The sequence below is a fragment of the Mytilus galloprovincialis genome, chromosome 12, assembly GCF_965363235.1.
Source record: "Mytilus galloprovincialis chromosome 12, xbMytGall1.hap1.1, whole genome shotgun sequence".
In the NCBI taxonomy this organism is placed as follows: domain Eukaryota; kingdom Metazoa; phylum Mollusca; class Bivalvia; order Mytilida; family Mytilidae; genus Mytilus; species Mytilus galloprovincialis.
The window spans coordinates 61172186-61199317 of NC_134849.1; the positions used below are offsets into that span (position 1 = coordinate 61172186).

The 27132-nt window shown below is 33.4% G+C and overlaps 1 protein-coding gene across 1 annotated transcript in view; it reads left to right on the top strand.

Annotated features, from left to right (window-relative positions):
* Positions 1-27132, top strand: part of LOC143054480 (uncharacterized) — a 292275-nt gene that overhangs the window by 17172 nt on the left and 247971 nt on the right. Inside the window, exons 5-11 of the mRNA XM_076227501.1 lie at positions 9454-9601; positions 15509-15575; positions 18437-18459; positions 19548-19631; positions 25904-26002; positions 26336-26434; positions 26771-26869. Coding sequence (XP_076083616.1) covers positions 18442-18459; positions 19548-19631; positions 25904-26002; positions 26336-26434; positions 26771-26869 — 399 coding nt within the window. The 5' untranslated portion in view covers positions 9454-9601; positions 15509-15575; positions 18437-18441. The remainder of the gene's footprint in view (positions 1-9453; positions 9602-15508; positions 15576-18436; positions 18460-19547; positions 19632-25903; positions 26003-26335; positions 26435-26770; positions 26870-27132) is intronic.

Sequence of the window (27132 nt, forward strand, 5' to 3'; positions counted from 1 at the left end):
ACATGGAAAAAAGTATTGCAACACCTTGATTTTTTTAAATTTGAAAAATCAGCCTTTTTTTGGATGAAATATAATAAAATATTTGTATAACATTATTGAAACATAGTTTATGATAACATTGGCACTGAAACGAACAAAAAATGATTTATATAACCACAATTTTAATAACAAAATGAAGTGTTTTTTGTACAAAAAAATGCATTTTACAACTTTTACTGTAGTCGAACTTTACAATGTCAGACATTTCAAAATTAATCTTCAGATGACTGTTCACATCATGGTTGATCGTTATACGCCAAATAATTAGTACTTTGTGCGCAGCCTCCATTCAAACGGATAACCGCATCTAAACGTCTTCTGATTCCTGCCAAAAATCGACCAATTTGTTGCTAAGGTAGCAGCAACCATTTCTGATGAAGGGCATTGTTTATTTCATGATGTGTTTGAACTGGAGTGTCCCTTCGCGCACGTTCCGCCCAATAGTGTCCCATATATGCTCGATATGATTCAAATCCAGGCTACGATCCGTCCAAGGAAGATGAACCGAATTCCATTGGAACAATGGATCTTCCTCCACGATGCTAATTTTCAACTTTAGCGAGCTCTGCACTACATTGGATACGGAAAACTGTGTGTCTGTTCGTCAGCAAAGGTCTCCGAAATGGTCTTATCGCACGATAACCAGTAGCGATGAGTCGATCTCGAACAGGTCTTGTTAAAAGGCTCCTGTATGCCCATCACTCTCTTTTTAGAATTGTATTGTATGCAATGGGTTTCCTTCTGACCAACCTTCATTATGCTTGATTTTCCCTAGCAAAAGGTATAGGGGGTCTTCTTTATCTCGGAAAGTTTTTAACATCATTCAGTGCCTTATTTTTATTCTCAAAACGACTTATAGTGGAATGGTGATGACCAAAAATACGTGCAGTTGTTTCAGCGACATCCCTGCTTCTCTCATGCTGATAATGTGCCATCTTGCTGCAGTTTAGAGTTGTCGAGGACCCATTACAAGGTGTCAATCACATAACTTTAAAAACTTGGTTATTTAAAGTGTTGAAAACAATGAGGATAAAAACATCTGTTTTGCTGTTTACGGGTACAGTAGCTGCATGTGCAGATAAAAACTTATCGAGTCGATATTTATTGATTAAACTCAGGTGATACTTAAATAATGTTTAATTAGTTCTATTTTACCAAATTATATCACAAAAAAATAAAAAGTGTTTTTTTAATTTCAATTTCAATTTGGTGTTGCAATACTTTTTTCCATGTGTATTTTTAAAAGGTCCCTGTAAATATGCCATTCATGGCACTATTATCGTTTATGTATATATACTGTAACGTGTACATATATTGGATGTTTTTTAAGTTAAGGTTAAACTTCATATGGAGGTGCTCCTAATTAAAGGAGGCTTATACTAAGAAAATTAAGTTTACTTCCGGTTTACTGGTTTACTATTTTGGAATGCATTACAAGGAAATTAATCGAAGGACCAGTTTAAAATCTTTTCACAAAATGGCGTCTTGTCAAAATCAAAACATTCAAAGAATTTAGCATGTTAGTGTTTCCATCAATTTTGTTTATTAAACAGAGTAAAACGATATCGATCAATAATAAAGCAGGTGAAATTGACAATCGGGGGTAATGAGAAATGCTTGCAAACTTTTTGTTTAAATAATTTTACTAGTTCATATTTTTGAAAGATTTAGTTTTCATATGATTTGATCTTTTAATCGTTCAATCCCGATTGAGTAGAATTATGATATCGAAATCAATATCATCAAGTGAAAATAATAAAGAAGAAATAAGAAGAGAAACACACCCAAGCCAATTCTCGATTTCATAAATCGACTTTCCCTACGGAAACGATATAAATTCATGAAATAAAAAAAAAAGCGTACGGTAAAAATGTTGATTTTTTAACCCCCTCCCCCCAAGTGTGCGTTTTGTACACTTTGGAAAATGGTTGACAATTATGGATGACCCCTAAGTTTAATTGTATGTGAACTAGATAGAATCATTTACTACTGAAATTTGTTTAAAAAAAGATGCGAATGTAGAATTTTAACTCTGACAGGGGGAGATAATTAACAGATATATTTTACATTCAAAATATCACAACACTAGTTTTTGTCGAGCCTTCAACTAGTCGAAAAAGCGAGACTAAGCGAGACTACATTCCGTCGGCGGCGGCGGCAGCGTCCACAAATATTCACTCTGTGGTTAAAGTTTTTGAAATTTTAATAACTTTTTTAAACTATACTGAATTTCTACCAAACTTGGACTGAAGCTTGTTTATGATCATAAGAAAGTATCCAGAAGTAAATTTTGTAAAAATAAAATTCCATTTTTTCCGTATTTTACTTATAAATGGACTTAGTTTTTCTGCGAGGAAGCATTACATTCACTCTGTGGTTAAAGTTTTTAAAATTTTAATAACTTTCATAAACTATCCTTGATTTGTACCAAACTTGGACAGAAGCTTGTTTATGATCATAAGATAGTATCAAGAAGAAAATTTTGTAAAAATAAATTTCCACTTTTCCGTATTTTACTTATAAATGGACTTAGTTTTTCTGCGAGGAAACATTACATTCACTCTGTGGTTAAAGTTTTTAAAATTTTAATAACTTTCATAAACTATCTTTGATTTGTACCAAACTTAAACAGAAGCTCGTTTATGATCATAAGATAGTATCAAGAAGAAAATTTTGTAAAAATAAATTTCCACTTTTCCGTATTTTACTTATAAATGGACTTAATTTTTTTGCCAGAAACAAAACATTCACTCTGTGGTTTAAGTTTTTAAAATTTTTATAATGTTCTTAAACTATCCTGGATTTCTACCAAACTTAGACAAAAGCTTGTTTCTGATCATAAGATATTATTCAGAAGTAAATTTTGTAAAAAAAAAATTTCCCTTTTTCCATATTTTACTTATAAATGGACTTAGTTTTTCTTCCAGTTAACATTACATACAGTCTGCAGTTAAAGTTTATAAAACATTTATTAGATTCATAAACTATCCTGGATTTTTTTTTACCAAACTTGGAAGCTTCTTTCAATCAAAAGAAAGTATCGAGAGGGAAATTTTTAGTGATGTTTTTCCTCATTTTTGTTGAGTCTGCGATTAACAGCAAAAGTAGGCGAGACACTGGGTTCCGTGGAACCCTTATGAATTTGTATTTATGTAATAAACAAGACCCTAAAACATCTTGTAAAAGTGAAGGTTCAGAGGTCTATATCAATGAGACAGCATCCAATCAATGAAAGAGATCAAACAATACACAATGATAGACAAGCCTCTTTTTATTAGCTCACCTGGCCCAAAGGGCCAAGTGAGCTTTTCTCATCACTTGGCGTCTGTCGTCCGTCATCGTCATCCGTTGTTAGCTTTTACAAAAATCTTCTCCTCTGAAACTACTGGGCCAAATTTAACCAAACTTGGCCACAATCATCATTGGGGTATCTAGTTTAAAAAATGTGTTCGGTGACCCGGCCAACCAACCAAGATGGCTAAAAATAGAACATAGGGGTAAAATGTAGATTTTGGCTCATATCTCTGAAACCAAAGCACTTAGAGCAAATCTGACATGAGGTAAAATTGTTTATCAGGTCAAGATCTATCTGCTCTATTAATTTTATATTAATTCATAATACTTACGTAATTGGAAATTACATTAGGATTATCTCCCCCTAATTAGTATTCACACCGCCGATCGCGCTTTAAAATATCAATAAAGCGCTCAGGTATATCGACTCCCACCACGCATGCGTGATTCCCCAGTCTTCTTCTTCGGCGAAAAGTGTTCACACGCTTTATTTTTTCCTCTCGGAAATGTAACTTTTTTGATTTATATATCGTGTATTTTCATAGTTTAATTTTAAGTTTTTGAGATAGACGCTTTTCATTGTCAACATGGCAGAAGCTTTCATTACGGCCATTAATTCGGCAAGTGAAGAAGCAAATTCTCCTAAAGCTACTCCGTCTCGCTCTGATAATAAAAACGAGAAATCGTCAGGTAAACAGACCGGAAGTCGTAAAAAGACGACAAGTAAGTCTCGTAAAGCTAACAGCACGTGTGCTAAAGAAGTATCAGAGGAACCGGAGACATTGTCAACAACAGGTTTGTCTGTAAACATAGAAAATGAATTGAGGGCAGAAATTTCTAGTGTCAAAGAGACCGTTAATTCGGTGAATTCTCGAATGGACATTTTTCTACCTCTTTTCGAGAAGTTCGTTTCACAGACTGTCACTTCAGGTGGACAAATAGAAACGGACAGAGAAATTGCCACTTCAGGTGGGCAGAACATTTCTCAGGACTCGAGGGACATTGCCACGTCAGGTGGGCAAAATTCTCTCAGACATGCTAGTGTTGCAAATCATGATAATGACATTGATGATGCAATTTCCCTTCAACCGGATAGAGACGAAAGAAGGGGTCTTGATTTAGATTTAGATTCTGATAATGAATCCCAACATTCTTCTGTGAAAAACAGTACACACAACCGTTTTCAGAGATACTCGGTAGTTGATAAGGACTCTCTTGATACTGAAAATGTCAGTAGAGATATCCTTGGTGACATTTTTGGTGAAGATGCCAAAACTAAACCAGACAAATCTGAAGCTGGTATTGTTCTGGATCAAAGTCAGATTAATATTTTGAATCAATCATGGCACTGTGATAATCCTTTATTATTGTCAACTTATAAAGAGGAATATAGGGCTAGTTTTCCAGTGAGTGATAAATCAGCTGATATTCTTAACTTACCAAAACTAGATGACATTACTCAAACTTTACTGTGTAAACGACATGGTCCTAATGCTGGTAAAGCTCATAATAAACTTTTTTCTAAACCTGAGAAAATTTTTGAAAATATGGCTTTCAAAGGTCAGTCAGCAGCTAGAATGGGTTTGATTATTACGGCATACATGCAACAAGCCTTAGGTTCATTAATGGAAAAACTCAATGATTCTGAACCAAATATTGATTTACTTGTACAAATGGTCAAAGATATTTTTGCCATGTCAGTGAAATCTATGGATCAAACAGCTAGAACAGGTGCATTTCATCATCTGATCCGTAGGAAAGCCACTTTGTTAGATACAGGTCTAGAGGACATAACAGAGCTTAATGATAAGTTTTTATCTCTTAAATTGTCAAGTGATGGTGTTCTTGGGAAAGATTTTGAAGAGAAACTGAAAAATCGTTCTGAGACAAACAAACAAATCAAAGATTTACTACCAGAGTTAACTCGTAAATCAGCTACCTCAACTTCAAGTTTTAAGAGGAAGAGTGCTATCATTCATACTAGCCAAGACACTAATGGTCCTAAAGTAGCTAAAAATGACTTTTCCAATTTTCGCATTCCTAAGGTAGCAGCTAAACCTAGTGAAAACAAAGGTGGATTTAAACCTAATTTCAGACGCTTTGGTTCTGGTAGAAAAGAGGCTGATGGTGAAAAGAAAGGTTCTTTTCGTGGCAATGGTAGATCTAAATGACTACAAAAAGCAGGTAAATATTTTATGTCAGAATCCAGAGATACCTGTAGGAGGTCGTTTAAAACTTTTTTGACAAAATTGGGCAAAAATAACAAACGACAGTTGGGTTTTAAAAATAATAAAAGAGGGTTACAAATTGGAATTTTCGGGGAAAATCCCACAAACAGGAATAAAGAAAACAAATGTTCCTGCGAAAGATTTACCTATTCTGTTAACAGAAATAGATCAACTTTTTGGAAAAAACGCTATAGAAAATGTACCTGTAAAAGAAAAAAACTACGGTTTTTACAGTACGTTTTTTCTAGTACCAAAAAAGACAGGCGATTTGAGACCTGTCATAAATTTAAAACCTCTGAACAAGTGTCTTCAGAAAAAACACTTCAAAATGGATTCTCTAAACAGTGTCTTAAACTTAGTACAAAAAGGAGATTGGGCAATTTCTCTCGATTTGAAAGATGCTTATTTCCACATACCAATTCACGAAACACACAAAAAGTATCTAAGATTTTGTGTCAACAATCAGTGTTACCAATTTCTGGTGCTGTGCTTCGGTCCAACATCAGCACCACGAATTTTCACAAAAGTGTGTTCTGTAGTGGCAGCTCATTTACGAGCCCAAAATATTCGTCTAGCAACTTATCTAGACGATTGGTTTTTGCTAAATCAGACCAAAAAAATGCTGATTTCAGATCGAGAGAAAACGCTAAAACTCCTAACAAATTTAGGATTTGTAGTAAATCTAGAAAAGTCAAGCCTAATTCCAACACAATCAATTACATACATAGGAGCACTGTTTTCTCTAAAAGAGGGAATGGTTCGTCCTACATCAGAAAGGGTGTCAAAACTCCTTTCTGCAGTAGAACTTATCTTAAACAAGCAAAATCAAGCAACAGCAAGAGATTTTCTACAATTATTAGGTATTATGGCTTCATGCATAGAATTAATTCCAAATGCAAGACTCTTTATGAGACCAATTCAGTTACACCTCCTTTATCATTGGAAACCAGTTTGTCAAAATCTAGGAATAAAAATTCCTTTTTCGAAACATCTAAAAGGTCACCTCAGATGGTGGTTAAAAATAGAAAATTTGGTCATAGGCAGATCAATAACACCTTGGGAAACGTCAATAACAGTAACAACAGACGCATCAAATTCAGGGTACGGAGGTCACATCAACAACAGTCTCATAGTTCAGGGTACATGGTCAGTAGAAGAAAAACTTCTCCACATAAATTCTTTAGAAATGGAGGCAGTTTTTCTAACTGTAAAACATTTTCTCCCAAAATTGATAAACAAAAATGTTCTTATTCGGTCAGACAATTCAACCGTTGTTCGTTACATAAACAAACAAGGAGGCACTCGTACTCCCCAGCTATGTATGAGAACTTGGAAACTTTGGCAATTAGCGCTAGAAAATCAAATTTTTCTGAAAGCTGCACACATTGCAGGAAAAAAGAACATTCTAGCAGACCATTTAAGCAGGGTAAAAATTCAACCAACGGAATGGTCATTAAACAAAGAGATAACTCATGCAATGTTTCAGATTTGGGAGACACCTCACATAGATCTTTTCGCCTCTGCGAAAAATCGACAAACACAGATCTATTGCTCCTGGAACCCAGACCCTCAGGCTTATGCAATAGATGCTCTAACAATTCCTTGGAACAACATGTATGCATATGCTTACCCTCCAATTTGTCTAATACCAAAAATACTACAACACATGACAAAGTACAATTGTCAGTTAATTCTAATCGCCCCACATTGGCCGCGCAGACATTGGTACACAAATCTTCTGAAGTACATAATAGATTATCCAAGGAGCCTGCCAGTCAGGGAGGATCTATTACACCAGCCAAAAACAAACATATTTCATCCAAATCCAGCAGTATTCAATCTGACTGCATGGTTTTTATCGACAGACAGTTTAAAGAGAAAGGTTTTTCTAAAGAAACTAGAAAATTACTCAGAGCCTCATGGCGCTCTGGGACTCAAAAAGATTACTCTGTCAAATTTCGAAAATTCAATAGCTGGTGTAGTAGACGGGAAATTGATCCCTATAGTGCCTCTTTGACGGAGGCGGCTGAGTTTTTGACATTTTTATTCTCAGAAGGTCTTCAGTATAGAACCATAGCTGGTTATAGATCTATGTTATCCTCATTCCTAGCTCCAATTGGGAAAATTCCAGTAGGACAACATCCTTATATAACTCGTCTTATAAAGGGTGTTTTTAACTCGAGACCTCCAAAAGTAGTGCTTTTACCTGAATGGGACTTACCCTTAGTTTTAAAAAAATTAAAACAAGCACCTTTTGAACCAATGAAACATGCTCATTTGAAGTTTATTTCTTGGAAAACTGCATTCTTAATTGCAATTACTTCTTTCAGGAGATGCAGTGACTTACAATCTTTGTGTATTGGAGAAGAGTCGATTGTTGTGCAGAAGAAAGGGGTAACTTTTGTTCGTCATGGACTATCAAAACAGGATAGACCAAAACATTTTGGCAGCAAGATTTTTATTCCGTCTTATCAATCAGATAAATTATTAGATCCGAAGCGGTCTATTTATTATTATTTGAAGAAAACTGCACCTTTTAGAAACTCTGACAGTGAGTTTGAGATCAAGTTGTTTTTATCTTTTATTGAACCGCATAAACCGGTTACATCACAGACTATTTCGTCTTGGATTGTTAATGCAATTAAATGTGCTTACAATGAAAAAGACAAAAAATTTCGTGCTCATTCTACAAGAGCCTTGGGCCCATCTTGGGCACTTTTTAACGGCGCATCTGTGAAGTCTATTATGGACACAGCAGACTGGACAAAGGAATCAACCTTTACTCGTTTTTATTTACGTCACATAGATGTTGAAGTTTTAAATTCTGTGTAAATAAGAATTTTGTATATATATGGAAGAAAATTCTGAAAAAAGAAAAAAAAAAAAAAAGGAGAAAAATTTATAGAAAATGGAAGAAAAAATTTTAACTGTATAGTGTTGTGTTATTTATATCTGAACTGATGTGAAGAAAATACAGTATACAAAGTACAGAAAGATTCTTCAGCTGTGGATAGCTTAGAAATCTCCTAATGTAATTTCCAATTACGTAAGTATTATGAATTAATATAAAATTGGGAAATTTGTTCTCAAATTTTAATTTTATGATAGAATAATACTTACGTAATTGGCTCCCACCCACCTCCCCTTTTGAATCTTTTTTGGTGAACACTTTTCGCCGAGAGAGACTGGGGAATCACGCATGCGTGGTGGGAGTCGATATACCTGAGCGCTTTATTGATATTTTAAAGCGCGATCGGCGGTGTGAATACTAATTAGGGGGAGATAATCCTAATGTAATTTCCAATTACGTAAGTATTATTCTATCATAAAATTAAAATTTGAGAACAAATTTCCCAATTTTCAGATGAATCGGACATTCCATTGTTGGGTTGCTGCCCCAGAATTGGTCATTTTAAGGAAATTTTGCTGTTTATGGTTATTATCTTGAATATTATTATAGAAAGAGATAAACTGTAAAATTCAATAATGTTCAGCAAAGTAAGATCTACATAAAAGTCACCATGACCAAAATGGTCAGTTGACCCCTTAAGGAGTTATTGCCCTTTATAGTCATTTTTTAACATTTTTCATTAATTTGGTAAATTTTGGTAAGTTTTAACAAAGTTTATTCCTCTGTAACTAAAGGGCCAAGTTCTTTACAGATAGAGAAAATTGTAAGTAACAAAAATGATCAGTAAAGTATGATCTACCAACACAACACCATCACCAAAACACAATTTTGTGATGAATCCATCTGTTTCCTTTGTTTAATATGCACATAAACCAAGGTGAGCGACACAGGCTCTGAAGAGCCTCTAGTTTAATATGTTATAATTATATTCCAACCTGAAATAGAAACATTCATATTCTCATTTTAAACATATATCATCAGTATTTATTTGATCCCTGTCCAGTCACGTTATTCCTTGTCGGAGTTGTCCTGTCAAGTTGATCCTTGTCCAGTGGAGTTGATCCCTGACCAGTCAAGTTGATCCTTGTCCAGTGGATTTGATCCCTGTCCAGACAGGCTGTTGTTATAAGTAAGTACATCATATGTGAACTATATAGGATCATTTTAATACTGAAATTTGTTTCAATGTAAAATGTTCAAACTCTATAAGGGGAGATAATCAACTAAATAGTTCCAACATTCATAATACCCAAGACCAATATTTTATAGTAGATGAGACACACACGAACATGACATCATTGCAAAATTATTTTTCTTAAAAAATAGATAGGTTAAACTTATGTGTGAATTTTGGGTAAAGGATAGAAAAAGAAATGAGTGGTAAGGCTACATTGTGTACATCACACTGATATCAAACCTATATTAAATCGGTACAACACAACATTATAACTCCCGTAATATTTCAACAGTATATATCGATGAGAACGCAACCCAACAAAGCAAGAACGGAAATATGTAGAGGTCAATATATAGTCAATAAATACAAAATATCTTCAAATGACAAGGTCTAGATTTTCATGACGCTGGCCATAAAAGTAAGGGTTTATTCATGTTAATCATTTGTTAATGAAATAATTAAAAAATATACCTTTATTGTTCATAGTTATTTTGTTGAAACAGGAAATATTACAAACATTGATATGTTTATAAGATAAAGAAAAATTCATATACAGTGAAACCTGCCCAAACCGAACACCCAAAGGACTTTGCGTTTTGTTCGGTTTTCACAGGTATTCGGATTGTAGAGGTAAATGGAAGTCGACACCAAAATAATTTTGGCACTTACTGACAAGGTACTGACTGATAATAGGTGACACAACAGACGACTATTTATTTTCGTGATGATATAGATGTAAACGTAAAAATATAAGTATATAAAGATAGATCTCGATCGACCTATTGCTACATTTTTGTTTATAAATCAAACGCCACTCCGTCAATCATGCTCGTTGCTGTGAAACTACAATGTATAAATCGTTCAATGATGTCCGACGTGGAGCAATTTTGCATTTTATAATTATTTTCTAATCCATTAATTCACTGACCAATTCATATTCCAAGTCACTGGTCCGAGTACACAGTTATCGTCCCTTGATTTTCGTTGTCCACGAATATAGTCCCTTCTGTGGACAGTGTGTTACTTGTCAATTTTTAGCTCACCTGGCCCGAAGGGCCAAGAGAGCTTTTCCCATCACTTGGCGTCCGTCGTCGTTAACTTTTACAAAAATCTTCTCCTCTGAAACTACTGGGCCAAATTAAACCAAACTTGGCCACAATCATCATTGGGATATCTAGTTTTAAAAATGTGTGGCGTGACCCGGCCAACCAACCAAGATGGCCGCCATGGCTAAAAATAGAACATAGGGGTAAAATGCAGTTTTTGGCTTATTACTCAAAAACCAAAGCATTTAGAGCAAATCTGACATGGGGTAAAATTCTTTATCAGGTCAAGATCTATCTGTCCTCAAATTTTCAGATGAATCCGACAACCCGTTACTGCCCCTGAACTGGTAATTTTAGGTAATTTTTGCTGTTTTTGGCTATTATCTTGAATATTATTATAGATAGAGATAAACTGTAAACAGCAATAATGTTCAGCAAAGTAAGATTTACAAATAAGTCAACATGACCAAAATGGTCAGTTGACCCCTTTAGGAGTTATTGACCTTTATAGTCAATTTTTAACGATTTTTCGTAAATCTTAGTAATCTTTTACAAAAATCTTCTTCGCTGAAACTACTGGGCCAAATTAATCCAAACTTGGCCACAATCATCTTTGGGATATCTAGTTTAAAAAATGTGTGGTGTGACCCGGCCAACCAATCAAGATGGCCGCCATGGCTAAAAATAGAACATAGGGGTAAAATGCAGTTTTTGGCTTATAATTCAAAAACCAAAGCATTTAGAGCAAATCTGACAGCAATAAAAGTGTCTATCAGGTGAAGATCTATCTGTCCTGAAATTTTCAGATGAATCAGACAACCTGTTGTTGGGTTGCTGCCCCTGAATTGGTAATTTTAAGGAAATTTTGCTGTTTTTGGTTATTATCTTGAATATTATTATAGATAGAGATAAACTGTAAACAGCAATAATGTTCAGCAAAGTAAGATTTACAAATAAGTCAGCATGACCAAAATGGTCAGTTGACCCCTGAAGGAGTTCTTGCCCTTTATAGTCAATTCTTAAACATTTTTTCGTAAATCTTAGTAATCTTTTACAAAAATCTTCTTCTCTGAAACTACTGGGCCAAATTAAACTAAACTTGGCCACAGTCATCATTGGGGTAACTTGTTTAAAAAATGAGTGGCGTGACCTGGCCAATCAACCAAAATGGCTGCCACGGCTAATAATAGAACATATGAGTAAAATGCAGTTTTTGGCTTATAACTCAAAAACCGAAGCATTAAGAGAAAATCTGACAGGGTTTAATTGTTAATTAGGTCAAGATCTATCTGCCCTGATGTTTTCACATGGATCGGACAACCCGTTGTTAGGTTACTGTCCTGAATTGGTAATTTTAAGGAAATTTTGCCGTTTTTTTGTTATTATCTTGAATATTATTATAGATAGAGATAAACTGTATAGAGCAATAACGTTCAGCAAAATAAGATCTACAAATAAGTTTGCATGACCAAAATATTCAATTGACCCCTTAAGGAGTTATTGCCCTTTATAGTTAATTTTTAACATTTTTCATAAATTTTTGTTAATTTTTAGAAAATATTTTCCACTGTAATAACTGGGCCACGTTCATTATAGATAGAGATAATTGTAGCAACAAGAATGTTCAGTAAAGTAAGATCTACAAACACATCACTATCACCAAACCACAATTATGTCATGAATTTATCCATGTCCATTGTTTGATATGCACAAGACCAAGGTGAGCGACACAGGCTCTTTAGAGCCTCTAGTTTTTATACCCCTTCCAAATTTATTTTTTTATGTTTTATGCCTCAAGTAGCAAGAAGGGGGATAAAATTACACTGTACAAAAATTTGATTCATGAATTATAATGTAAAGTAGTGATTTGGTCCAGTTGAAAAAGGTCAAAAATTAGCATTTCGGAAGCTGTCAAAAAATTTCAAGCCCCCCTTCACATAAAATTGTCCATATTTTGAGTTAGAGCTGATGAAGTTTTCTATAATTTTGATATAATTTGTCCCAAAAGTAGTACAACACACTGTAAAAATATTATGGAGAAAGCGCAGGTGGGATTTTTTTTATTTCCATTTATTGTCTAAGGGAAATGCACTACGAAATAACTGTGTACTCGGACCTAAGAGGTGAAATCATGAAATATAGAATTTGTACTTGGGCAACTTCCCTGAATGATTTAATGGTGTCAATTTGTCAAAAAGAATAAAACTAAAGGATTTAAACTTTTATTTGATAGAAATCTGCAAAAATTTCCCATTTTGGCATTACATGGGGAAATTGAGCATTTCAAAGCTTTTTCAATTTTGATGCATAAGTGGCATTATAACTTGCTATCTGACAGGTTTTCATGTTTTAATATTTGTGTTTCTATGCTTTAATCCAGTTGTATAACTCATTTGTGAACTCTGAATCTACAGAAAAGAAGATTATCTCAGATAATGTGTGCAAAATGTGCTGTATAAATGACCCTGGGGTAACGCCCTGTTTGGATCAAGTTAAATGTGAGGAGCTTGGTACATAAAAGTTGAAAGTCCATATTGAAGATTTCACTAAATTTGTATAAAAAGCACTTTATAATGTCTTTTGTACCTGTCTCATTTCACATAATATTTCTCTTTTCTTCTGTAGGATAGCAAGTGGTTCAAATGTAAGCCTGTTTGGGCTAAAATTGCATGCAAGTTTTTCACTAAAAATTGAAAAATCTTTGCATTTGACCATACTGTCTGCACAAAAAGTTGAACTAAAGAGTCCTTTTGTGCTCAGATTTATTGTATCATGTAACTTGAGTATAGAAATGATGAATAAGACACAAATTTTTATTTCCTATAGCTTTAGTATGCATTTTTAAATGTAAATATGTGCTACGGCCTAAATTGACCCTAAACTATTTTCAGACTTACTTGGCCTAAGACCCTTTTAAACTAATATGATATGCTATTTGTAATTTTTCTTTCCATTTAAAGTACAATAAATACATATGTAAGGATTATTTATAACCAAAAAACATCACAAATTTAAAATTGCTGGAAAATATTACATCTTCATGTAAGGCTCCCCTTCATTGGAAAATCTCCATTTTTAGGCACAGGCTCATATGAATTTGACTTTTGAATAATCATGCTAAGTCTGATAAATTAGATGAGTATTCTATTGCTTTTGATACATGATATATTATATATTAAGGCATTTAAAAAGTGCTTTTTTGCAATATTTTGATTTTTAAAGCCCCAAATGTTGATAGTTGAAATTTTTCAATTTTAACGTCAAATTTTTACACGCAATGTTGAATATAGAATTTATCATACTGTCTATAATATATATCCTATTGCCATGAAACTTTGTAAGCAGTATCATAGTTTATTAAGCTTAGGTCATACCAAGTTTTATTAAGCTTAGGTCATACCAAGTTTTATTAAGATTGGTCAATTTTTTCTATCCTATTAGGTCCGAGTACACAGTTATTGTCCCTTGATTTTCGTTGTCCACGAATATAGTCCCTACTGTGGACAATGTGTTACTTGTTAATTTTTTTTATACCCCTTCCAAATTTATTTTTTTATGTTTTATGCCTCAAGTAGCAAGAAGGGGGATAAAATTACACTGTAAAAAAATTTGATTCATGAATTATAATGTAAAGTAGTGATTTGGTCCAGTTGAAAAAGGTCAAAAATTAGCATTTCGGAAGCTGTCAAAAAATTTCAAGCCCCCCTTCACATAAAATTGTCCATATTTTGAGTTAGAGCTGATGAAGTTTTCTATAATTTTGATATAATTTGTCCCAAAAGTAGTACAACACACTGTAAAAATATTATGGAGAAAGCGCAGGTGGGATTTTTTTTATTTCCATTTATTGTCTAAAGGAAATGCACTACGAAATAACTGTGTACTCGGACCCACTGTCAAAAGACGATTCCGTAGTTGAGTCGAGATCGTCATTGTACACACGAGTTCTCGGACTAAACTTGCCACCCGCTGACTATACTTCGCAACACGATAAGAGTGAAACAACAGCAGGGGTCCAGTTGTGTCCAGTTTATTCTCGGACTTTATCGTTGTTAAATAGCTTACGTAAGTCTTCAGGAGCATCCGAATCAAATATATAGGGCCTCTAAAGGGAATCCGGCAATCGAAAGCCATTGACCTTGTCGTGTTTCATGACTTCCTAATCCAGTGAAAGACTTTAAAACTTTAAAACTATTACTTAATTAAACCGTTTAGCTACAGAATGGCAGTCACGATAATTATTTGAGTAACGTGCATTTAATTGATCTAAGAGAAAGTTCCTTTCTTGTCATTTTCGGCGATGGGGGAAGCTGACCAGTTTAACGTTTCTTTACAACATAAATCATTTGATCACTGAATACATGGACACAAACATGCTAATTAGTTTGTCATAACAACTCACCAGTTAATTTAACCTCAAATACCCTCGGGGATATCCTGTGTTTGTTTAATGAAATCATGCAAATAATTAAAAACACTTTTTTGTTTTGATTGCTATCGATCGATTTTGACAGGTAATTTTTAAATACATATTTACTATCGAGCCTTCAAAAATCGTTCGGAATTCGGTGTTGACAAGGTTCGGTTTTTCCAGGTTAGATCAACGTTAATTGATAGGTAAATTTTGTGGGACTTTGAAAATTTATGGTTTAAACTGAAATTCGGTTTTATCAGGGTTCGGTTTACCCAGGTTTCACTGTATATCACAACAGTTACTGAAAAAAGAAGTACCGATAAAGTATTTTGAAGTGATTCATATATTTTACATATATCAGGCTTAAACAAGTAAATATGATTTAGAAATATTTTTCAGAGATCTGCTTTAGACGATGGCACTTTCTTACTGATAAATTTAGCTGACCTCAGTTTTCATCAAATTAGTATGTATTGTATCATATATATGTTTTAGTTCACCTGGCATACTCATCACTTAGCGTCAGTTGTCTATCGTTGGTGTTGTTAAATTTTACAAAAATCCTCTCCTCTGAAACTAATGGGACAAATTAAACCAAAGTTGGCCACAATCATCATTAGAGTATCTAGTTTTAAAAATGTGTCAGATGACCCTGCCTGCAAACCAACATGGCGGACATGGCTAAACATAGAACATTGGTGTAAAATATAAGTTGTGTCTATCATGATCTGAAAAAATGCTTTGCATAAAGAAAATCTGAAAAAGGACAGAAATTTTCAGAATGTTGAGAACTGCCTGCTGTTTATTTACATCAAAACTGTCAGACGACTTCTTAAAGGAGTCATTGCACTTAAATGTCAAATTTTACTGACTTTTTTTCATTTCCGCCGATTATTTTCCAAACTATAATAGATAGGCAGGAACTTTAAAAAGCAAAAATTATCAGTCAGACAAATCTACATATAAGTCAAACATGACTGAAATCATCAGACGACTCCTTATTTGAGTTATTGCCCTTTTATGACCTTTTTTCTGTGTTTTGTGAATTCACAGTATTTGCATGCAGCGACGCAGATATTTTTGTCTCGGTCCATGTTACGCTAGGGTCTCAGAGCATAGGCTAGTGCCATATTCGAAAAGGGCTTTTAGTGAAGGCCTTTATAGCAATATAACACACACTTACATACTTTTCAGGGGTTTGATTTGTTTGGGCCCAATGATCTGGGCCCTTTCATTTCTGAGAGGAAACCTTTGAAATTGGAAAACAAATATCCAAGGCCACCCATCATTTATGTTAGTGCTTTTTTCAGTAGCATTACATTTCTTGAGGAGGGCCTTTCACTTGAAAATTCAAATGGTCTACATGGTCCAGGACTTAACATTCTTTTTAGCAAATTTTAAAGCGTACTTATAGAAAATGGCTGTGGGCATGAATTGGTTATCTATCTATTTTTATCTATGTTAATATTTATATCCCTTATATAACAGTCAGCAGTTTTTGGAGGTCAACTCGATTCTTATTTGAATGCCGTCAGGACTCAAATACACTCGAAACGATAATACATATTATCAAGCCTTGTAAATTATCGGTTGAAGGCTGTGAGGTAACCTATAGTTGTTAACTTCTATGTCATTTGGTCTCTGGTTGAGACATGCATCACTGGCAATCATACCACATCTTATGTTATGTTGAAAAACATTTGCAAAAGGGTCATACTTTATTTATGTTATTTTATTAAATATACTTTTTGTTTTTAATTAAGTTGGGGGTATTTACGATGTTTATGTATGGCAGGATGTGGAAATGCTATCCCCTGAGCTCGTACATTTGAACAACCTGACAAGTATTTTTTTTTGTCTGACTTGCCCTTGGACAAGTAAAAAATTACACTGGAAACCTATGCAGGCCATAACCTTGCCTGCGAAATGACGATTTAAGTCGCCTTAGAATTTTGAAAATCACTAAGGTTACCAATGATCATCATGTGAAAAACGTATTCAAGTCAAAACAGCAATGTTCATGAATTAAATAAAACAGGAAGTATATTAATTACCAAAATAAAAACAAAACATAAGTATGCATACCCAGTTCTCATAAACATTACGTTATCTTAGTCCATTGACCAGTAATCGTCTATTAGGATTTATGCCTTATCCATGGGAGGTGTCATTTTAATTTTTCTCGACTGAGTTTCTATCAAGGTGGATAAAACCTGCTAAAAACAGATGCACCAGGTAATCAAGACAAAAGGAATGAAAATAATATTTGATGACTCAAGTAAAAAACAGAAAATGCAGGCAGAGAAAGAAATTTCATTGATGTTTAACCCCATACCTACTTTTATATACACACACATCATTTATTTTGTTTCAAAACACTTTTAAAAATCATACAGTTTTTTTTCTGCACAAGTAAAATTTACAATTATACTTCCCCAGGGACAAGTGGTCACAAATAATTCCACACGCATGATATATTTATAAATAATTTGCTAGTTCCTTTTGAGTTTTGAATGTTTCTGCCTTTTTGAAAAATCTTATTTTTGAAAACTCTCATCAAATTGTAAAAATCCGGCTCATGTTTGGGAGGCTGATGGGTAAATCCATTGTCGTGTAAATTTAAACCCATAATTAAAAATTTATATTTGCTGCTACTATGCCTTTCTATCTGAAGTCAAAAGTTAAAACCTGGCTCAGATGGTTTATAATTCAAATATGGATTGTTTTGTTTAATACTTTGTTGATTTCATGATAAAAAAGAATATAATTTTATATTATAGACTTAAAATATTCTGAATACTAGTACAAATGTAAGATAAAAAGGTATAGGTAACTAAGGTGTTCACTTCTCATTGTTGAAAGCTGTGCAATAACTTGTCAAAGTACCATACGCTCTTTAATAGTCTGACTTTTGTAAGACTGATGAGCTGTAGGATGTGTGAATGATCTGTCCAACCCAAATAGTATTGCCGTATATAGATATATGAAGATGTGGTATAAGTGCCAATGAGACAACTCTCCATCCAAGTCACAATTTATAAGTAAACCATTATAGGTTATAGTACGGTCTTCAACACGGATACTTGGCTCACACCGCTCTGCAAGCTATAAAGGGCCCCAAAAATTACTAGTGTAAAACCATTCAAACAGGAAAACTAACGGTCTAATCTATATAAAAAACAAGAAACGAGAAACACTTATGAACCACATCAACAAACGACAACTACTGAACATCAAATTCGTGACTTAGGAAGGGTGCAAACAATTGCAGCGGGTTTAAACGCAATAATTACTCAACAGATTTATACATCTATTTTTCTATTTTAGAAAATATGGAAGATTGGAATAAGGTAAGATTTTTTCTTCTTTATAGTCGAGTGATTTTTGTTGAGCCTACAACATTTATGTCGTGAAAGCGAGACAATGTGATCCTAGATTCCCTCAACGGCGTCAACATTAAGGTTCAGTCTGTTGTTAAATTTTTTTTTAGACATCAATTTTTCTTGTCAAACCTTCATGGAATGTTAAGAAACTTGGACAGAAGCTTTTGTATGAACAAAATACTGTAACCATTATAACTCGTGCAATAAAGCATTATATTTTTTAACTGCTCTCTCAACATGGGGAAGAAGTGACAAAAACCCCTAAGCGCATTCATGAATGATGTTCACTAAAACAAAAAGTTTTTGACAGAAATGCAACCAACTCAAAAGAGGTCTATTCATTTTAATTACCCAAGCTTACCTATTGTTTGTCATAAAACTTGGAAGTAGTGATTAACATCTGTAAAAACACATAAGTGTCAAATACGTCCCCACAGGTGATTGTTCCCCACTGACAAAAAGGGTACTTGATCATTAAATAGTCACTATTTATTAATTTCTTTTTCTTGATTGAAAATATGTTTTTAGGCTAAAATATTAAAAACAACACTGTTATTTCTTTAACAGAGAAAGCTTAGAGACATTCAAAGTATATCTGTCAAAAAATAATATATCATCAAACATACAAATATTACACTGCTCCTTACCAAGTTGTCATAAATTACATGTTTATATTGAAACACAATTTTCACTCAGATTAGCTTTATTATGTGAGGATGAAATGTTTTAAAAAAAATCTTTTTCTTCTTCAAAACTTAGGAACAGTATACAATGTAATCATAAGCAGGGTTTCCTCTGGGTCTATTTTCTTTTTCACCACTGCTTTTGCCAAAACAATATATATTTTTCACCGCTTTCAATTCACACCCCTCCCCCCTACCCCAATAATGTTTGTCACATTATTGTATTCAATAGAGCACATTGTCTCCCTTGTATTAACCAATCAAAATCAGTCATTCTAAAATATAGTTATTGCCTGGCATTAGCGTGAAAAACATTTAAGTTACTACACTTTTTACATTCTGTTAAATGTAAACTATATTTCTTTCTAACAGAAACTCCTTGAAGCTGCTAAAGAAGGAAGAGTAGAAGAATTGAAGCTTTGCCTGGCGAATGGAGCTAACATTGATTATCAAACGGTAAACTTGTAATATTGAATACCAAGTAGGTAAAATTGTAACATTGAATATCAAGTAGGTAAACTTGTAACATTGATTATCAAGTAGGTAAACTTGTAACATTGATTATCAAGTAGGTAAACTTGTAACATTGAATATCAAGTAGGTAAACTTGTAATATTGAATACCAAGTAGGTAAAATTGTAACATTGAATATTAAATAGGTAAACTTGTAACATTGAATATCAATTAGGTAAACTTGTAACATTGACTATCAAGAAGGTAAACTTGTAACATTGAATATCAAGAAGGTAAACTTGTAACATTGACTATCAAATAGGTAAACTTGTAACATTGCATATCAAGAAGGTAAACTTGTAACATTGAATATCAAATAGGTAAACTTGTAACATTGAATATTAAGATGGTAAACTTGTAACATTGAATATCAAATAGGTAAACTTGAAGCATTGAATATCAAATAGGTAAACTTGTAACATTGTAATTTATAGGTAAGCTTGGAGCATTTAATATCAAGTTGGCTAACTTGTAACATTTAATATCAAATAGGTAAACTTGTAACATTAAATATCAAGTAAGTAAACTTGAAACATTGAATATCACATAGGTAAAATTGTAACATTGAATATAAAATAGGTAAACTTGTAACATTGAATATCAAGTAGGTAAACTTGTAACATTGAATATCAAGAGGGTAAACTTGTAACATTGAATATCAAATAGGTGAACTTGTAACATTTAATATCAAGTTGGTTAACTTGAAGCATTGAATATCAATTAGGTAAACTGGTAACATTGCATATCAAATAGGTAAACTTGTAACATTGAATATCAAATAGGTAAACTTGTAACATTAAATATCAAATAGGTTAACTTGAAACATTGAATATCGAGTAGGTAAATTTGTAACATTGAATATCATCATGATTAAATAGGTAAACTAGTAATATTAAATATCAAATAGGTAAACTTGTAAAATTCAAGACAACTTTGAATTAGTACTATAAAACATCAGGTCAGACTATTACTTTGTACATATACAGGAAAATCAAACAACAATACAAACATAGAAGAATGTACATAGGCAGTATAAAACATTCAAATACAAGGTATTTCAAAACACAGCACATTGTACATAATCAGTACATGCCACACGAATGCAGGATACTTTAATAAATTGCTAGGCTTGGTGAACGAGTTTTCTAAGTAGTTCAACTACTGTACCACTTTCCTGACAACACTGATTTTATAAAGTTAGAGTCCGCCTTGGCAGGTATGTTCAACTCCAATTTTCCAACCAAAAGTTGATGATTCTCTCTGGGCACTCAACACATAACATGAGACACATCAAGACACAAAACTGATGTATAACACAGATATTTGATACAAAACATTAGCTCCAAGCATGAGACACATCATGACACAACATTGATATCAATCACAGAACATGGGACACATCATGACAGAATATTGATGTTCAACACAGAACACATAATGTGTCCAATGTTCTGTGTTGACCATCATGATTCAACACTTTGATACAAAACATCATGACAGAACATTGATGTTCAACACAGAACATTATCAACATCATGACACATAAGACACAACACAGATATTTGATACAAAACATTAGCTCCATAATGACCACACTGATGATAATCACAGACCATGAGACACATGACACAACACCGGTGTTTACACCAAACATGAGAAACATGATGACAGAACATTGATGTTCAACACAGACCACAAGCTACATCATGACACAACATATGAGTCCCATCATGACACAATATTGATGTTCATCACAGACCATGAGACAGATGACTCAACACTGATGTTCATCACAACACATGAGCCACATCATGACACAACATCTGTGTTCAGCAAAGATCATGAGACACATGACACAACACTGATGTTCAACATGAGACACTTGACACAAAATTGATGTCCAATACAAAAAATGAAACACATCATGGCACAACATTGATATTCAACTCAAAACACATCATGACACAACACTGGTGTTTAACTCAGAACATGACACACAGCATTTATGTTGAACACAAAACATGAGCCACATCATGTCAAAACATTTATGTTCTCACAACATGAGACATATCATGACACAACATTGATGTTCGACACAGAACATGAGACACATCATGACACAACATTGATGTTCAACACAGAAAATAAGACACATCCTGACAAAACACTGATGTTCATCACAACTCATGGGACACAAAACAATGGTGTTCAACACAGAACAAGAGACACATCATGACACAACACTGATGTACAACACCGGAACATGAGACATTTCATGACACAAAACTGATATTCAACACAGAACATGAGACATATCATAACACAAAACTGATGTTAAACACAAAACGTGAGACATATCATGACACGACACTTGTTTTCGATACAAAATAGAAGACACATTATGAACCAACATGCATTTAAAGACAACATATGACATATGACACAACACTGATATTCAACACGGAACATGAATTACATGACACAACACTGATGTTCAACACAGGACATGAATCATATGACAGAACATGAGAGACAACAGGACACAACACTTATGTTCAACACAGAACAAGACACACATTAGGACACAACACTGATGTACAACACCGGAACATGAATCACATGACACATTACTGGTGTTCAACACAGGACATGAATCATATGACAAAACATTAATGTTCAACACAGAACATGAGACACAACAGGACACAACACTGATGTTCAACACAGAACATGAGACACAAAAGGACACAACACTGATGTTCAACACAGAATAAGACACACAGAAAATGAGACATATCATAACACCTCACTGAACTATACATGTAATCAGAGTACTGCACTAAATGTGAAACCTACCTTATTTTAAAGCATAACACTGACATACTAATACTAACATATGTTCTGCACCTGACTACTCAGAGTAAATAGACAAACAAATATAACAACACACAACACATGGTCTGGACCTGACCTGACTACTCATAGTAAATAGACAAACAAATATGACAACACATGGTATGGACCTGGCTACTCAGAGTAAATAGACAAACAGAAATCACAACTCGTGGGCTGGACCTGACCTGACTACTCAGAGTAAATAGACAAATAAATACAACAACACACAACACATGGTCTGGACCTGACTACTCAGAGTAAATAGACAAATAAATACAACAACACACAACACATGGTCTGGACCTGACTACTCACAGTAAATAGACAAACAAATATAACAACACACAACACATGGTCTGGACCTGACTACTCAGAGTAAATAGACAAACAAATATAACAACAGACAACACATGGTCTGGACCTGACTACTCAGAGTAAATAGACAAACAAATACAACAACTTACAACACATGGTCTGGACCTGACTACTTAGAGTAAATAGACAAACAAATATAACAACACACAACACATTGTCTGGACCTAACTACTCAGAGTAAATAGACAAACAAATACAACAACTTACAACACATGGTCTGGACCTGACTACTTAGAGTAAATAGACAAACAAATGTAACAACACACAACACATTGTCTGGACCTAACTACTCACAGTAAACAGACAAACAAATATAACAACACACAACACATGGTCAGGACCTGACTACTCAGAGTAAATATACAAACAAATGTAACTACACACAACACATGATCTGGACCTGACTACTCACAGTAAACAGACAAACAAATATAACAACACACAACACATGGTCAGGACCTGACTACTCAGAGTAAATAGACAAACAAATATAACATCAGACAACACATGGTCTGGACCTGCCTACTCCGAGTAAGTAGACAAACAAATAAACAACTTACAACACATGGTCTGGACCTGACTACTCAGAGTAAATAGACAAACAAATATAACAACACACAACACATGATCTGGACCTGACTACTCAGAGAAAATAGACAAACAAATATAGCAACAAACAAAACATGGTTTGGACCTGACTTCTCAGAGTAAATAGACAAACAAATATAACAACAGACAACACATGGTCTGAACCTGACTACTCAGAGTAAATAGACAAACAAGTATAACAACAGACAACACATGGTCTGGACCTGACTACTCAGAGTAAATAGACAAACAAGTATAACAACTTACAACACATGGTCTGGACCTGACTACTCAGTAAATAGACAAACAAATATAACAACACACAACACATGGTCTGGACCTGACCTGACTACTCAGAGTAAATAGACAAACAAAAATAACAACACACAACACATGATCTGGACATGACTACTCAGAGAAAATAGACAAACAAATATAACAACAAACAAAACATGGTTTGGACCTGACTACTCAGAGTAAATAGACAAACAAATATAACAACACACAACACTCGGTCTGGACCTGACTTCTCAGGGTAAATAGACAAACAAATATAACAACACACAACACATGATGTGGACCTGACTACTCAGAGTAAATAGACAAACAAATATAACAACTAACAACACATGCTTTGGACCTGACTACTCAAAGTAAATAGATTATAAATATAACAACACACAACACATAGCCTGGACCTGACTACTCAGAGTAAATAGACAATAAATATAACAACACACAACACATGGTCTGGACCTGACCTGACTACTCAAAGTAAATAGACAAACAAATATAACAACACACAACACATGGTCTGGACCTGACCTGACTACTCAGAGTAAATAGACAAACAAAAATAACAACACACAACACATGATCTGGACATGACTACTCAGAGAAAATAGACAAACAAATATAACAACAAACAAAACATGGTTTGGACCTGACTACTCAGAGTAAATAGACAATAAATATAACAACACACAACACATGGTCTGGACCTGACCTGACTACTCAAAGTAAATAGACAAACAAATATAACAACAAACAACACATGGTCTGTACCTGGCTACTCACAGTAAATAGACAATAAATATAACAACACACAACACATGGTCTGGACCTGACCTGACTACTCAGAGTAAATATACAAACTAATATAACAACAAGCAACACATGGTCTGGACCTGACTACTCATAGTATATAGACAAACAAATATAACAACAAACAACACATGGCCCAGACCTGACCTGACTACTTAGTAAATAGACAAACAAATATAACAACAAACAACACATGGTCCAGGTTGTCTGATTTGGTACGGGCACAAAATGTTGAGGGGTTAAACCATATTTACTTTTGTACCATTCCCCCTTGGCCTATCTAGACCATTGGTATAAAAAATAAAACACACAATAATAAAACCTGCACTATTCAATTACCATTGGTCTGTATGTTAACTGATACTTAGTCATTATACTGAAACAAGATTAAATCAAAATTCTGAATTAAATTAGACAGTTTTAATGGAAAAATGCATGCATGGTTTGATTTTAAAATATTTCTCTTTTTGTTTGAGTTATGGATGATGAAGTTCTTATTTTGCTTCTTGACATGAAACAATTTTTTACACTTATGTTTCACTTGATGTTGTGTTAACAACTTTGGTCAGGTAGTGATATGTATAAAGATCTAATGTAGAAATATCTTGTAAAAAGGACAAATAGTTGTTAGATTCATATAAAATGTAATTCCATTTTATCATATAATTGTTCTGTATCTGAAAATACTACTCTTTTTCACTTTTCTTTGATTTTTTTTGTAGATTAATGATTATACTGAATCTGCACTAAATCCTGTTGTTAATTAGACATGTTTAATGGACAACAAATGCTTGTATGAATAATAATAATAATAATATTAATAATCTTTATTTAAAGAGGGTCTCGTTTTCTGTATGTTGTACTAAATCAGGAAATAAAACTTTTATCATGCTTTTTTGAATGATTTATTTTATTAAAATTAATGATTAAATGGAATCTACACTAAATACTTTTAACACACAAAATCATGTTGTTAATTAGACAGGTTTAATGGACAACAAATATTTGTCAGAATCATATAAAGTGGGGTCTCATTTTACTCATAGTATTGTTCTGAATCAGAAAATATAACTTTTTTCATATTTCTTTAAAAAAATTACTTTTATGAAATTTATGATCATACTGAATCTACACTAAATCCTGTTGTTAATCAGACAGTTTTAATTAATGTGACTATTTATTTTTGTTTATATTTATTACACAACATTGTCCAGTTTATCAGACAAGTTTTGATGTCAGTTGTATTATTCCAGGAGTATGGATACACAGCATTTATATGGGCTGCCAGGAGAGGACATGTGGAAGTGTCTCGACTACTTCTGGAGAACAGATGTAACAAAGATATCAGAGATGTATGTTATCTACTAAATCTGATTACATTACTTTTAATCAACACAAAATCATGTTGTTAATAAGACAGGTTTAATGAACAAATATTGGTAATAATTATATAAAGTGGGGTCTCATTTTACTTGTAGTATTATTCTGAATCAGAAAATATAACTTTTTTCATATTTCTTGGAAAAATTTACTTTTATAAAATTTATGATTTTACTGAATCTACACTAAATCCTGTTGTTAATCAGACAGTTTTAATTAATGTGACTATTTATTTTTGTTTATATTTATTACACAACATTGTCCAGTTTATCAGACAAGTTTTGATGTCAGTTGTATTATTCCAGGTTAATGGATTTACAGCATTAATGTTGGCAGCCATGGAAGGACGTGTGGAAGTGTCTCGACTACTTCTGGAGAACAGATGTAACAAAGATATCAGAGATGTATGTTATCTACTAAATCTAATCACATTACTTTTAATCAACACAAAATCATGTTGTTAATTATACAGGTTTAATGAACAACAAATATTTGTAATAATCATATAAAGTGGGGTCTCATTTTACTCGTAGTATTATTTTGAATCAGAAAATATAACTTTTTTCATTTTTCTTTGAAAAATTTACTTTTATGAAATTTATGATTATACTGAATCTACACTAAATCCTGTTGTTAATCAGACAGTTTTAATTAATGTGACTATTTAGTTCTGTTTATATTTATTACACAACATTGTCCAGTTTATCAGACAAGTTTTGATGTCAGTTGTATTATTCCAGGAGTATGGATACACAGCATTTATATGGGCAGCCAGGGTAGGACATGTGGAAGTGTCTCGACTACTTCTGGAGAACAGATGTAACAAAGATATCACATCAGTATGTTATCTACTAAATCTGATCACATTACTTTTAATCAACATAAAATCATGTTGTTAATTAGACAGGTTTAATGAACAACTAATATTATTTGTTAGAATCATATAAAGTGGGGTCTCATTTTACTTATCTCCTCGTACTAAATCAGGAAATGTAACTATTTTTCATATTTCTTTGAAAAAAGTTTTTTTTTTTAAATTGATCATTATTCTAAACCATGTTAATCAGACAGATTTCATTATTATTTCAACAAATACTTGCTA